This window comes from Oncorhynchus masou, chromosome 18 (genome assembly GCF_036934945.1).
Source record: "Oncorhynchus masou masou isolate Uvic2021 chromosome 18, UVic_Omas_1.1, whole genome shotgun sequence".
NCBI lineage: Eukaryota > Metazoa > Chordata > Actinopteri > Salmoniformes > Salmonidae > Oncorhynchus > Oncorhynchus masou.
The window spans coordinates 61097089-61109060 of NC_088229.1; the positions used below are offsets into that span (position 1 = coordinate 61097089).

Below are 11972 nucleotides of genomic sequence, written 5' to 3' on the forward strand. Positions count from 1 at the left end.
TTCATTTGGCTTTTTCGGCTTCGATTCTGAGGCCAAATGGTGACAATCAAGCGGAGAAATGCTCTCCCAAGAGCGTTCAACAATGCTTTTTTTCGCTGTGGTTGTTTGGAAATGTTTGTTGACAGCTCTGTTTCCTTCTAAACCTCCTGTTGTTTTCTCCCCACATACGGTTGGCCCTGGCCCCACTCCCTACACTTCCCCCCCCCCACCCCTGGCCGAGGCTTACATGGCTCATTGCAGGCCGTGACCCATACGGTGCTACCGTCCAACTCGGAAGATGTGTGTCCCTCTTCCCCATTTACCTCACCTCAGCCCTAGGGAGGGAGGGAATGTGTAGGCCGACCCTCCTCCTGGCTCCTGCCAGTTCCATACCCGGTAGAGATGCTAACCCTAGAGTTACGTGTAAGGCTAACAATTGTTTGCATGTTGAGGGTAAAGTGGGAGGGTAACGTCTGCCCTCTCGCCTCCGTTTTCTTCCACCTTGACCCTGGCTATCGATTTCCCTGCTAAACATTACTCTGTCAGCCCCCTTCTGAAACTCTATCCACCTTCAGAAGATTGACCATGGAGGTTGCAAAAAAATGTGCCCGACCTGTTGCTTACCGTGTTCCCAGTCTGCGCCAAACTGCTCCTCTGGTTTCAATATCCTTTTAAGCTATTAGCGCTCATGGCCTGATAAGGGAGTGGTCAGCGGAACACAAACATCCGTCTCCAAATACATCTGTCATAGTCCATATGTGTATGACTTCGGGAATAATATCCGCTCCTGGAGCATTTTGACTGGGGGCATAGAGGTGAAATTGCTGGGATATAGCAGTATCATACGTTTATGTAATCTTTCAAAATGGCCTGAATATCATGTATTGCATTACCAATGTTCTCTGCTCAGTAAACACGTCCTTTCTCGGAAAATGACTTGGAAGCCCGCGAGGTTGTTAGGCAATTGCGCAGGCAGCTGACCAGGGGAAACGTAATATGCCGTGAATTGTTTTTGAGGATTGCTTGCTCTTAGCTTGATTTGAATAAGCCAAAGTTCTTCACATGCTAGTGCTGTCTCCTCAACTTCATTTCCATGTATGTTTTACAAGTCACCAGAAGAGAATGCAGACAACACTGGCAGCCATATATATCAGTCTAACATCTTCATATGGTGATATACAATCTATTTCCTATGACTTTTCCATTTGCTGTCTGGCAAGACATCAGTATAGTCTGTTGGAACGGTTCCTAAGCCATTCAAGTGGTTACCCAAACTTAAAGAACATTCTGGCACAACCTAAACGACAATGCAATACAAACTGTTGAAATCGGATATTTAACCATTACATTATAGAATTTGATAGGCAGAAACAGGCCTTAAACACGCATTAGCAAGAGCTGTGTCGAGTTTAACGTGGGTCTTTCGTCAGTCAACAGATGTAGGCCTACAATATATGAAATGGTGCTGTGGGGAGACTAGGGTTTTGCTGACTAGCTTAGTAGTGTTAAGAACACAAATCAACAGAGCAATTTTGTTAGGCAACATAAAGATTAGACGGAGAAATTGGTAGTTGAAAGGTCTTAATACAACACCTCGTCAGAGGACTCATTTGTAGTCTGCACTACAAGGTGCTATCTAGACCCTAAAATAGTTATTCGGCTGTCCACATAGGATAACCTTTTAAAGAACCCTTTTTGGTTCCAGGTAGAACCTTTTAGTTCCAGGTAGGTGTCACGTTCTGACCTTTATTTCCTTTGTTTTGTATTTATTTAGTATGGTCAGGGCGTGAGTTGGGTGGGCAGTCTATGTTTGTTTTTCTATGTTTTGGGGTATTTCTATGTTTCGGCCTCGTATGGTTCTCAATCAGAGGCAGGTGTCATTAGTTGTCTCTGATTGAGAATCATACTTAGGTAGCTTGGGTTTCACTGTGTGTTTGTGGGTGATTGTTCCTGTCTCTGTGTTTTGCACCAGATAGGGCTGTTTTTGGTTTTCCACGTTTATTGTTTTGTAGTGTTCGTGTTTATCTGTTTTTATTAAACATGAATCAATATAACCACGCTGCGTTTTGGTCCTCCTCTACTTCACCACAGGAAAACCCTTACAGTAGGACCCTTTTGAGTTCCATGTAGAACCCTTTAGAACCCACAGAGGGTTCTACATGGAACCAAAAATAGTTCTACCTGGAACCAAAAATGGTTATCCTATGGGGACAACAGAAGAACCCTTTTGAAACCCCTTTTTCCAAGAGTGTACAATTCTTCACAACACACGTTATTATATAAATATCAGGCATTTTGTTACGTTTGGGAAATGGGAATCAGTGGTCATTTTAATAAAGGGGTTTCTAAAAATCCTGTCAGTTCTATAAATATTCCCTATGCCGATACATACCATGAAACAATCAGGAACTGTCTCTGAACCCACTAAAGTTGATTTGTGTGGTCCAAATCTGAGCCTATTGCACTCTCGCTTTTAATAGCTGAGGTCCCCATAGACTTTCTGCACCTGGTGCTAAGAACGTCATTGACGGCCCTCGTATGTTCCCTCGGCCTCCCGAGGTCAACGCTAGGTCGTTGTGCAGTAATAACCTGTCGGAACGCAGTAACGCGGGGCAGCATCAATCTGTTTAGGTACTACTACTCATGTAGTCCACTTAAGTACATGTTCTTGAATTACTGGAAAACTTAGTCGGATGCCAGTAGTTTGAGCAAAAGGACGGCATACCTGTTGTCTTGGATGGGGCTTGATTATGACATAATGAGTGACTGTTTTGGATGATCAAATCAAATCAAATGTATTTATAAAGCCCTTCATACATCAGCTGATATCTCAAAGTGCTGTACAGAAACCCAGCCTAAAACCTCAAACAGCAAGCAATGCAGGTGTAGAAGCACGGTGGCTAGGAAAAACTCCCTAAAAAGGCCAGAACCTAGGAAGAAACCTAGAGAGGAACCAGGCTATGAGGGGTGGCCAGTCCTCTTCTGGCTGTGCCGGGTGGAGATTATAACAGAACATGGCCAAGATGTTCAAATGTTCATAGGTTACCAGCAGGGTCAAATAATAATAATCACAGTGGTTGTAATGTAGAGGGTGCAACAGGTCAGCACCTCAGGAGTAAATGTCAGTTGGCTTTTCATAGCCGATCATTCAGAGTATCTCTACCGTTCCTGCTGCAGTGAAACTAAATATAAATTGTTAGTCATTGGTACGGGTAATGACAAGCACTCACTTACAAATAGTTTCCAGTGGGTTCTCTGTTTTTTATTTAATACAGTTCCACATCAGTTTGGTCATCCAAAGTGTTGTCGTAAAGTAGGTGCCAGTTATGATAATTCAGAAATGCGTTGGTCGATAAAACTGTCATAAACACCTCATTTGGTACACTGGAGTGCCTGACTACAGTAAGTCTTGGTAGTTGTCTGGAAGCCCAAGTTGTCAGTGAATAAATGCAGTACTGTAGTGTGCTCCAGATACAGCATACACAAAGTCCTAAGATAATGTGAGGAAAGATACGTTTTGAACTTAAAGGTCTTTTTCAATGTCTGAACCTTTGGGCCTTGAGGGAGGCGAGAGGCTGTGAGAGAAGAACAGGCTGAATGACGGCTATGGCTCATATCCATCTCTGTGAACGAAGCAATGTTGCTGTTGTGACTGAGTCGCTAACATCTCACACGTGAATTCCTCTTCCTCTCCTTTTGTGAGCCGGGCAAGACATTCCAAAGAGCTGCTAAACCTCAACTTCCTAATTGCTGATATTTGTTTACATGAGAGATACACTTGGCGTGCAGGTAAAGAGAGAGAGGAGAGAAAGGTCTTGTCAAAGCAGCTCATTCAGAGAAGAATGATAACAAACACACTTCTTTCAAATATAACTGCCTCTACTTTATTTTTGTACTGTACAGTATTTCAATATTATCTGAAAGTCACTATTATTTTATGTGACAATAATGGCTTCATCATTTACTACAAGTTGCATAAATAATTTAAATGTAGAAATAAAATATAAATATGCAGTTTATTCTTTGTAGGAGTCCTTCTGAGTCTTTAAAGTACAATCAGGCTATACACGGACAACTCTGCTTACATGACAAAATCCCTTCCAGTTGCTATTTCAAACACACAATTGAACAAGAAGCAAACATTGTCAGTACAGTTTAGAACACCAAAACAAGGAAGTATTATGAGAGAATGGCACAACGGAATGTGGACAATAAGCTGAAAGGTTCATAGTACTCTTAATTAAATACAGGTCAGGCTGTAGTAGGGATGAGAAAGGGGAATGGGTTTGTCAGCATGGGCAAATTGGGGATCCAGAACCTTTTCCTGTCTGTCTGTCTGTCTGTCTGTCTGTCTGTCTGTCTGTCTGTCTGTCTGTCTGTCTGTCTGTCTGTCTGCCTGTCTGCCTGCCTGTCTGTCTGTCTGTCTGTCTGCCTGCCTACCTGCCTGCCTGCCTGCCTGCCTGCCTGCCTGCCTGCCTGCCTGCCTGTCGGTCTGTCTGTCTGTCTGTCTGTCTCCTGCAGGATAGCAGCAGCCAATATAAAACAATTCAGATTTAGTTTCAGTCTTTTACCTCATTCCTATCTTTCTTGTCAGTTCTATTCAGAGATTGCACTGTAAAAATGAACTGTCTAACTCATTAAAGAAATTGATTAGTGGCTATCCAAACATTTCCAACGGTAAGTAGAACAACAATTTTAGAAGTGGTACTAACTCATATGCCACTTAATATTTTTAAGAACTGTTAACAAATATTAAGTTATTGAGGAAATATAACTTCATTTATTTGTGTTCTGCTAATCTGAAGATATTGAGAATTTACAAGTAATAATTATTTAATATTTTAAAGTCAATCTAACATTAAACATTACTCAAATTGTTGTTACTTGGTTCTATTATGTTTTACATCTTTACTTAAAATAATAAAGTAGTAGTCAGACATGGATATTAGAGCAAAAAAACACTTGATTTATCTGTGTTTGTGCTGATATAGAATTGTTACGTAATTTACCTAATAATGCCACATGGCTCTGTATGTATAGGATTGTCGGTAATAAAATAAAAAGTACTTTATGATACAGTACTTTTACACAATGTTGTATGCATGTTTGAAGAAAGAAAAGTATATTTCTAAAATAGTATTAAGCAGTTTTCTGTGCTGTGAAGTGTAACAGATTATGGAAAACGATATCAAAACCATCGGGAAAATAGACTTTCAATAATGAGACAAGAAATTGCCACTATCAACAGTCACTCTGATTGACAGAGGCAAATGCAGAATCCTGTCATGCTTAAAACTCGACCTCCAGTTACTGCTAGAGGAATGAGCACTGTGCTCAACAATGCCTGCTAAGATGAGTTAAAATGACAAATTGTCAAATACATAAAACAATGTTAGACACGACCGCTGAAAATTACCAATCAGAACTACTTACTATGTGCACTTGAAAATGTAAGTAGAAGGGACCCGAAATGTTTAGGTTCCCTACAACAAATATTCATGCTAAAATAACTTCCATTTTTATAGTTCAGAATACATAATACGATTTTGTGTCAAATATTTCAGAAAACCCCAAATAGTTAAGTATTTACAACTTAAAAATATAACAATATAGGTGATGATGTCACTTTATTACTTTAAGTATTGAACACTGTATAGTTTGAGTTCGGTGGTTTCCACCCCCCAAAAATTGTTAGCAGAACTAATTGCTATTTACAGTGTTCAGAGAAGTGGAGTTTTTTTCTCTCCCTCACCATCTAGGTTCTCAATGAATAGAATAGGGATACGGCTAGTTGGTTACCAATGCTATTTGCTGCTAACAAATAGTCTCCATTCAGGGTGTAGATGAGTATAGAATGCTGTGCCTCAAGGTAACAACAGGCACAATTGCTGGAGCCTCCTCTACACATGAGGATCTTTTGTGTGTCTGTGTGGTTTCAGCAAACAGGAACTAACCATGTCTAGAGGAAATGGCTTTTCATGACTCAAATCTTAAACACAGGAATGGGCTCATTTAGTCATTAAGACGGGTCACTGGAATGCTCAGTCACCTGTTTGACCGCAGGCACCCTGGTCTTGGAGTGCTGACACAACCATTCCCCACCCCTCTCTCTCCCCCTATCTCTTTCACCATCACGGGCCACTAGGGCCACTGGGCCAGGGGCCTTAACTGACAGCTCCTATACGGCTGCTATGGAGTGAGGAGGTCCCTGGGGGGGGCTCCTGGTGAGTGCGGTGCTCCCCGGGCTGTCAGGAGGCTGCGTGGTCTGGGGTCGAGGCCAGGGCTTGTCAGCAGCCCACCTTCATAGCCAGGACGCCCCAGGGCTGCCACAGGCTGCTCAGTACAGAACACCCAGCCATAGAGGCGCTAGAGCTCAGTTAGAGCACAGACACACTTTTCAACCCTATAGGCCTATCAGGCAATGTAGCCTGCCCGGTGGATGTTTTGACAGGTGGGGTTTGAGTTTAGGTTCACCTCTTTCTGTGGTGAAGGTGGATACTCTTAGTGTCTGAGTCAGAGGCTGTTAGCTATGAACCGGAACATGTATAATACTGTACACTCCCATCCTGGCAGTGTTCCACCTTTCCTGACCAGTCACATGGCCTTCCCTGGCATTCTGTCAACTCATTTGGTCATGCAAATCAAAAGTTCTGAAATATTTTGTAAAATAGGCTGCAAAATCTATAGTGCCTCTCCGGTGAGAAAGACTTGTGTCAAATCAGTCCAACAAACAGCTTTACAAATCCTTTTATTTGTTGAAAAGGCTCTTCTTCTCCCTCTTCCAGTGAAGGAGCCGTGTTGGGTGTGTGTAACATGTGCGTGTGTACTGCTTTGGTCTCTGTCCGTGTACGAAGGAAGGAAGAGCATCCTCAGTATGAATTGCTGACCAGTGTCGGTGTGTTGCTTTTGTTCCGACTCCCAGGCAGTCGGGTGCGTTTCTTGTCGCGTCTGGGCTTGGCCTCTGAGGAGCTCTCCTTGGCCTCTGACTGGTTGTGGTGGCGGCTGTAGCGTTTGCACTTGCAGGAGGTGACCACGCGGATTTTGTAAGCCCGGTAGTTGCCGTTGGGGCACTGCAGCTGCACCCGCTGTGTTCGGGAGTGGGCCGGGATGCAGCGGTAGTCAGAGGCGCTGCTCCGCCACCATTTGCCGCGCACGATGGAGTTGGGTAGGAGGTGGGCGGGCATGCATTGACCCGAGCACACCAGCTCCTTGACGGGCTTGGCACTGCGGCAGGAGCCGTCAGTGATGTAACGGGTGGAGCGCAGCTCCCTGCAGCTCAGCTCCGAGGCACCTGGGGTGAAGAGGAGGAAATGAGGTTTACACACTCTGTGGCATCGCTCCAAATCAAACACTTTGAAGACGATACGACTCGAGGGAAATCTTCCATTTAACTATTCAAGAGCAGAGAGCTATACAGTTGTGTCTCCGTGTGCTGAATATGTAAAAAATGTGCCTGTGTCAAAAACGCATGGTTCGATTGTTCATATAGTGTTTTTGGTTTATTCTAAGAATTTGGTTATAGTTTGCGGGCGTGGAGCTGGGCTGGGAAATGGAATATGAGGCAGATTTTAAATCATCTAAAATGTTCATAAACTCTTCCTTCTATTTCACCATTCAGCTATTTTTAATCTCAACCCTTTTTTTTAATTGAACATGTACAAATCCAATTCAAAATCAATACTGTCAGATTTGTTTGGTGGAAGGGCTCAGTATAAGGTGGGAAATGAGTTAAACTCAACACTAATGTTGATGCATGATCTGATGATGACTGTTGCCTGAAAATAAGGTTGGATGTGGAATTACAGCTGATAGCAAATCCAGAACAGAGTGCTATTAAACAGCTCAATCAAACATAATGGAGATTTAAGTCGGAACCAAAGCTGCCATACACAATGCAGGCCCTCCGTAAAGGATGTGAAGATTGGAAACAGTCTAAATGCTTGCTATACAAGTATTTTAATTCCAAAACGAACAATTTGACAATTGGAAAAAAGCAAAACTAAGAGAGTATATTCAGTGCATGACTGGTAATTCAATATTTTGGCCATGGCCTTTTCTCAACAGCCTTACGCATTAGTTATTGTTCTCTCTCTTTACAAGTGGCATGCAGAATAGCAGAGGACGTGTCGGTAAGGAAAATATACACTCCGAGAGGGATCTGTTTTTCTTTTGTAGTTTTTCTTTTGCGAAAAGGAGAACAAAGGATTTATGGAAGGATGACTTCCTTTTTTTCATTCAGAGAACCTGATCTGGTGTTTTTGTGTTTTGGCTGCTCGGGAGGCCACAGCACAAGGGCTCTGCTCTGGTCTCAGGTCTCCCTCAGAGTACCGACTGCTGAGCACAGGGACCAGGGAGTGACTGGAGGGGCAGCCAGACAGACCCTCTCTGCCTCCATGAACCCACTGGGACCATGGAAAGAGTCATGGGAAGATATGGTCCTCCCAGAGGGAGGCAGTTATGAGGAAGACCCTTATCACATATGATATGACTCATTAGATCAGGGGTGCCTCAAACTTTTGGGCTTAGTGGGCCAAAATATAATCTGAGTGGTGGGCAGCGGACTGAACAAATAGACATGATCTATTTAGAAATACAAAAGGTAAACAATAACTTTTTACTAAGCAATCATACAATCACACTTCAAACATTCATCAAGTTGTAGCCATTTAACAACACACTCTGATAACCAGTTTGAAATATGTGGTTGTTTTTTTAGCATTGTGGCACAGAAATCGCAAACAAGTTTTTATCTTCATAAGGCGAATCACTTGAATATGTTTCAAATGACTACTGAATAGATGATTGTTTCACTCTCTCTCTCTCTCAATGGATATTGCTCAGTATAAGAAGAGATTTAGAAATGTGCATTTTCTTCCAAACCCACTCTGAAGCTGTCTGTTGTTTAAGAGGTTTTCAAGTATTATGTCAAATGTATCTCATTGTTCATTACAGCTATTTAGATCCTGGGGGGCAAGGTTTGTCATGTATACTCTACGTGCAGTCTCTATTAGATTTGAAATGATGAGACTGGGAGAAACTGGGAAAGAATAACATTGTGCATCTTGAATCCATGAGAGGCTATTCAGAGATATTTCCTCTGTACAAATCAGCATGACTACAGCATATCCTTTACTGGCTCCAGGTGGGAGTCATTCTCCAGCACCGTGTTGAATTTAACCAGCAATTTCTAAATACCCTGAAGAAATCCCATAAGAACAGAAACCCTGGCGTTTTCTTTTTGAACACATGTTGTTGCGATTAAATAGCTATGGCATAGGCAGACCTTGACTAATTGTATGAAAGAGAGGAAAATAGCATGGAGGATAGAGTGAAAACCATGATCTTTTGTAATTCCACCTCCGATTGTGTGAGGAGAAAAGCACAGGCATATAAATGAACATGTTGCTCTCTCAGCCTTTACGTAGCATTCATTTAACCGCAACCCTGCTTCCTCCATTCAACAGTACAGCTGTTCCAGTCTAAACACCATTGTCAAGCATCAACAGGGAAAGCTGCAATTAAAAATGGCCACTGGAGTTCCTTAAGCTTTATCCATGATTTAATATTGACTAATCTATATAGAAAAATAGCACTTTTCGGCACTTTTAGGAATTAAATGAAACATGATAGGATGTTCTGGGTGGTCTTTGGAGGGTTTCTTTGACATAATGATCCACATAAGCCACACAGGTGAGGTATCATTCCCCGGGTTATAGAGTGACCATACATTGAGAATTTAATCGATACCTTGCATGTTTTAAGATTAAAGGGACGTGTGTGGTCTTACAAATGGACGGAAACGAATTAACTCGTGCGTAAATGACGACAAGCTATGCTGGGAAATGACATGTGTGGTGAGTGTGCGTTTTTTGAACAGTTCAGACTGTCCAAAAGCTATGTGCTTGAGAACATAACGTCAATCTAACATGACACATTAATAGATACTGTAAAAACGCATCGGTTAACCCTAAATTGAAAGCGCTCTTTTTTCACCAAGTGATTACTCATATTTCGCACGAGTACAGTACAGCTGTTCATAGATCTCCATGAGACATTAGCACCATCCCGAGCTGTTTATTTTAAACGTTTAGATTTTATACAAGTACCACTTATTCAAACAAAGTGTTAGAGTAAAATTCAAATGAAATATTATTAGATTGATTAAACAATATGAAATTATTCAATGAAATTGATTAAAGATTATCCATACAGTTTCATCCTTTCTGAAGACCAACCTCACATTGTACGGATGGTTTACATTTTTTTTTTACAAGTAATGCGAGTTATGATTACAAGTAGGCCTAATCATAATGCGCCCCGAATATGGACATGTAATCCTCTAGTCCTAATAGCTATGCAGGCCACCAGATAACGTTCAAAAATAAATACTCACTATAAGAGGCTCTGTTTGCTGATGATCTTCTTCCCCCGTGTTTTGGTCGATTCATTGTATTACTGTTATTATTAGAAGCCTGTAGTATTGGTTGCTCGGGAGGCTGTGCGTTCTCAGTATATTCTGGTATTATTTCTGTAGCATCGTTTTTTAGTACCCTCCATCCTTGCACGACCGTACAACATCCCTGTAGCAGCAGCAGCCCGGTGCTGGAGACGAGGAGCGCGAGAGACACCTGCATGTTTATCGATCCGCGGTAGAGCGGGTGAAAAACGTCGGGTAAGATGCGCTCTGTAACTACTTCAACAATTCCATCCATACAATAGACGTTGACGCTATTTAAATACCCAAGCTTTCGTCAAAACTGACAATTAAGAGCATACACAAAGTGGGAGGGGTCCAGCCCCAGCCAAATTCATTTATTTAAAAAATGGTGGGGAGGTGCAATGGGCGCTCGCAAGGAGAGGTGCGCACGGGTTTGGGTACGTTGGTTTTAGGGAGATAGCGCATCCACCTCCGTCTCTGGTCTCTTTGAGTTCCTGTAACGTAGTTTTTTTCCTTCGTGATTAACGCACTATGTGTCTCAAAAGTATTCAAGTTGTTTTTAAGTGTTCTGTTTGGAAAGTGATGCAGGGCGCAGTCGGGAAGGCGATAGAGTGACGTTTCATGGCTAGGCTGCTTCCCTCTCCATCATAGACAACTTTTGATAGCTCGCGCAATTTTGTTTAAACACTTATAAGTAAAACATAATAATTAAAAAACATGAATAATAGGGTAAGACATTTTGACAGGTCGCAGCAGTCTATTTGTAATATTACTCCTTTGTTTTATTACATGTATTTTGTGGTTTATTGTAGGCTCGTGCATCTGCTTTGGAATTAGTGTACACTATTGACCAAACATTTATTGCACAGTCATAGACCTCTTGAAAAAGGATTTAGAAATGTAACGCCATTCTTCTTCAGACAACTCATAACACATTATCACCAATTTCTTCCTGATTCTTTGATCCAATGAAAATGACAGGTCCCATCCTGTATCTAGTGTCTGGTGCTCTGGTTTTAATAAAACGATTTGGACGGAAAAGAGGGTTCCAGCAAACTCTTGGCATCCTTGAAATCACCGTCTTTCGATTGGAAGTGCTGAAAGATGGAGGCTCCATTGTACAAATGCTGCCCTCTTGAGGGATAATAAACAAATAAACTGCTCAGTGGAAATAGATAGGATTTTGACGGGGCTCTGATCAACATGACATGTTCTCCTATTGGAGTTATTTTGGGGAGGATGCAGCGGACGTGCCCAGTGCGTGAACTGCATGAACACACTCACATTCTGGAAAAATAGTACTGTTCATGACACATTGTTACCTGTCATTCATTTTGGGAACTGAGCTGTGGTCTTAATGAGATGTTTGATGGTTTCCTTCTACCTTTAGGCGTATTCCCACTGGGCACAGACATCAATTCAATGTCTATTCCAAGTTAGTTAGTTCGACATGATTTAATTGAAGTGACTTGGAAACAACGTTGATTCAACCAGTGTGTGCCCAGTCAGTTGAAACCTAACATCGGAGTTGAAATTTATGGAGCAAGCCAACAGG

General features: G+C 42.0%; 1 protein-coding gene across 1 annotated transcript; it reads right to left on the reverse strand.

The window, feature by feature from the left end:
• Positions 1-3233: 3233 nt before the first annotated feature.
• On the reverse strand, positions 3234-10964 carry LOC135505039 (sclerostin-like). Its single transcript, XM_064924059.1, has 2 exons — positions 10373-10964; positions 3234-7270 (listed from the first exon to the last, which is right to left on the reverse strand). The coding sequence occupies exons 1-2, from the start codon at positions 10689-10691 to the stop codon at positions 6849-6851; spliced, it is 741 nt and encodes a 246-aa protein (XP_064780131.1). The 5' UTR covers positions 10692-10964; the 3' UTR covers positions 3234-6848.
• Positions 10965-11972: the final 1008 nt, after the last annotated feature.

Bases quoted from the DNA above. Each gene is read 5' to 3' on its own strand.
- LOC135505039 (XM_064924059.1), bottom strand. From the start codon at position 10,691: ATGGATGGAATTGTTGAAGTAGTTACAGAGCGCATCTTACCCGACGTT. The intron at 7,271-10,372 runs GTGAGTATTTAT...TCTTCACCCCAG, and splicing joins AGCAAACAGAGCCTCTTATA to GTGCCTCGGAGCTGAGCTGC.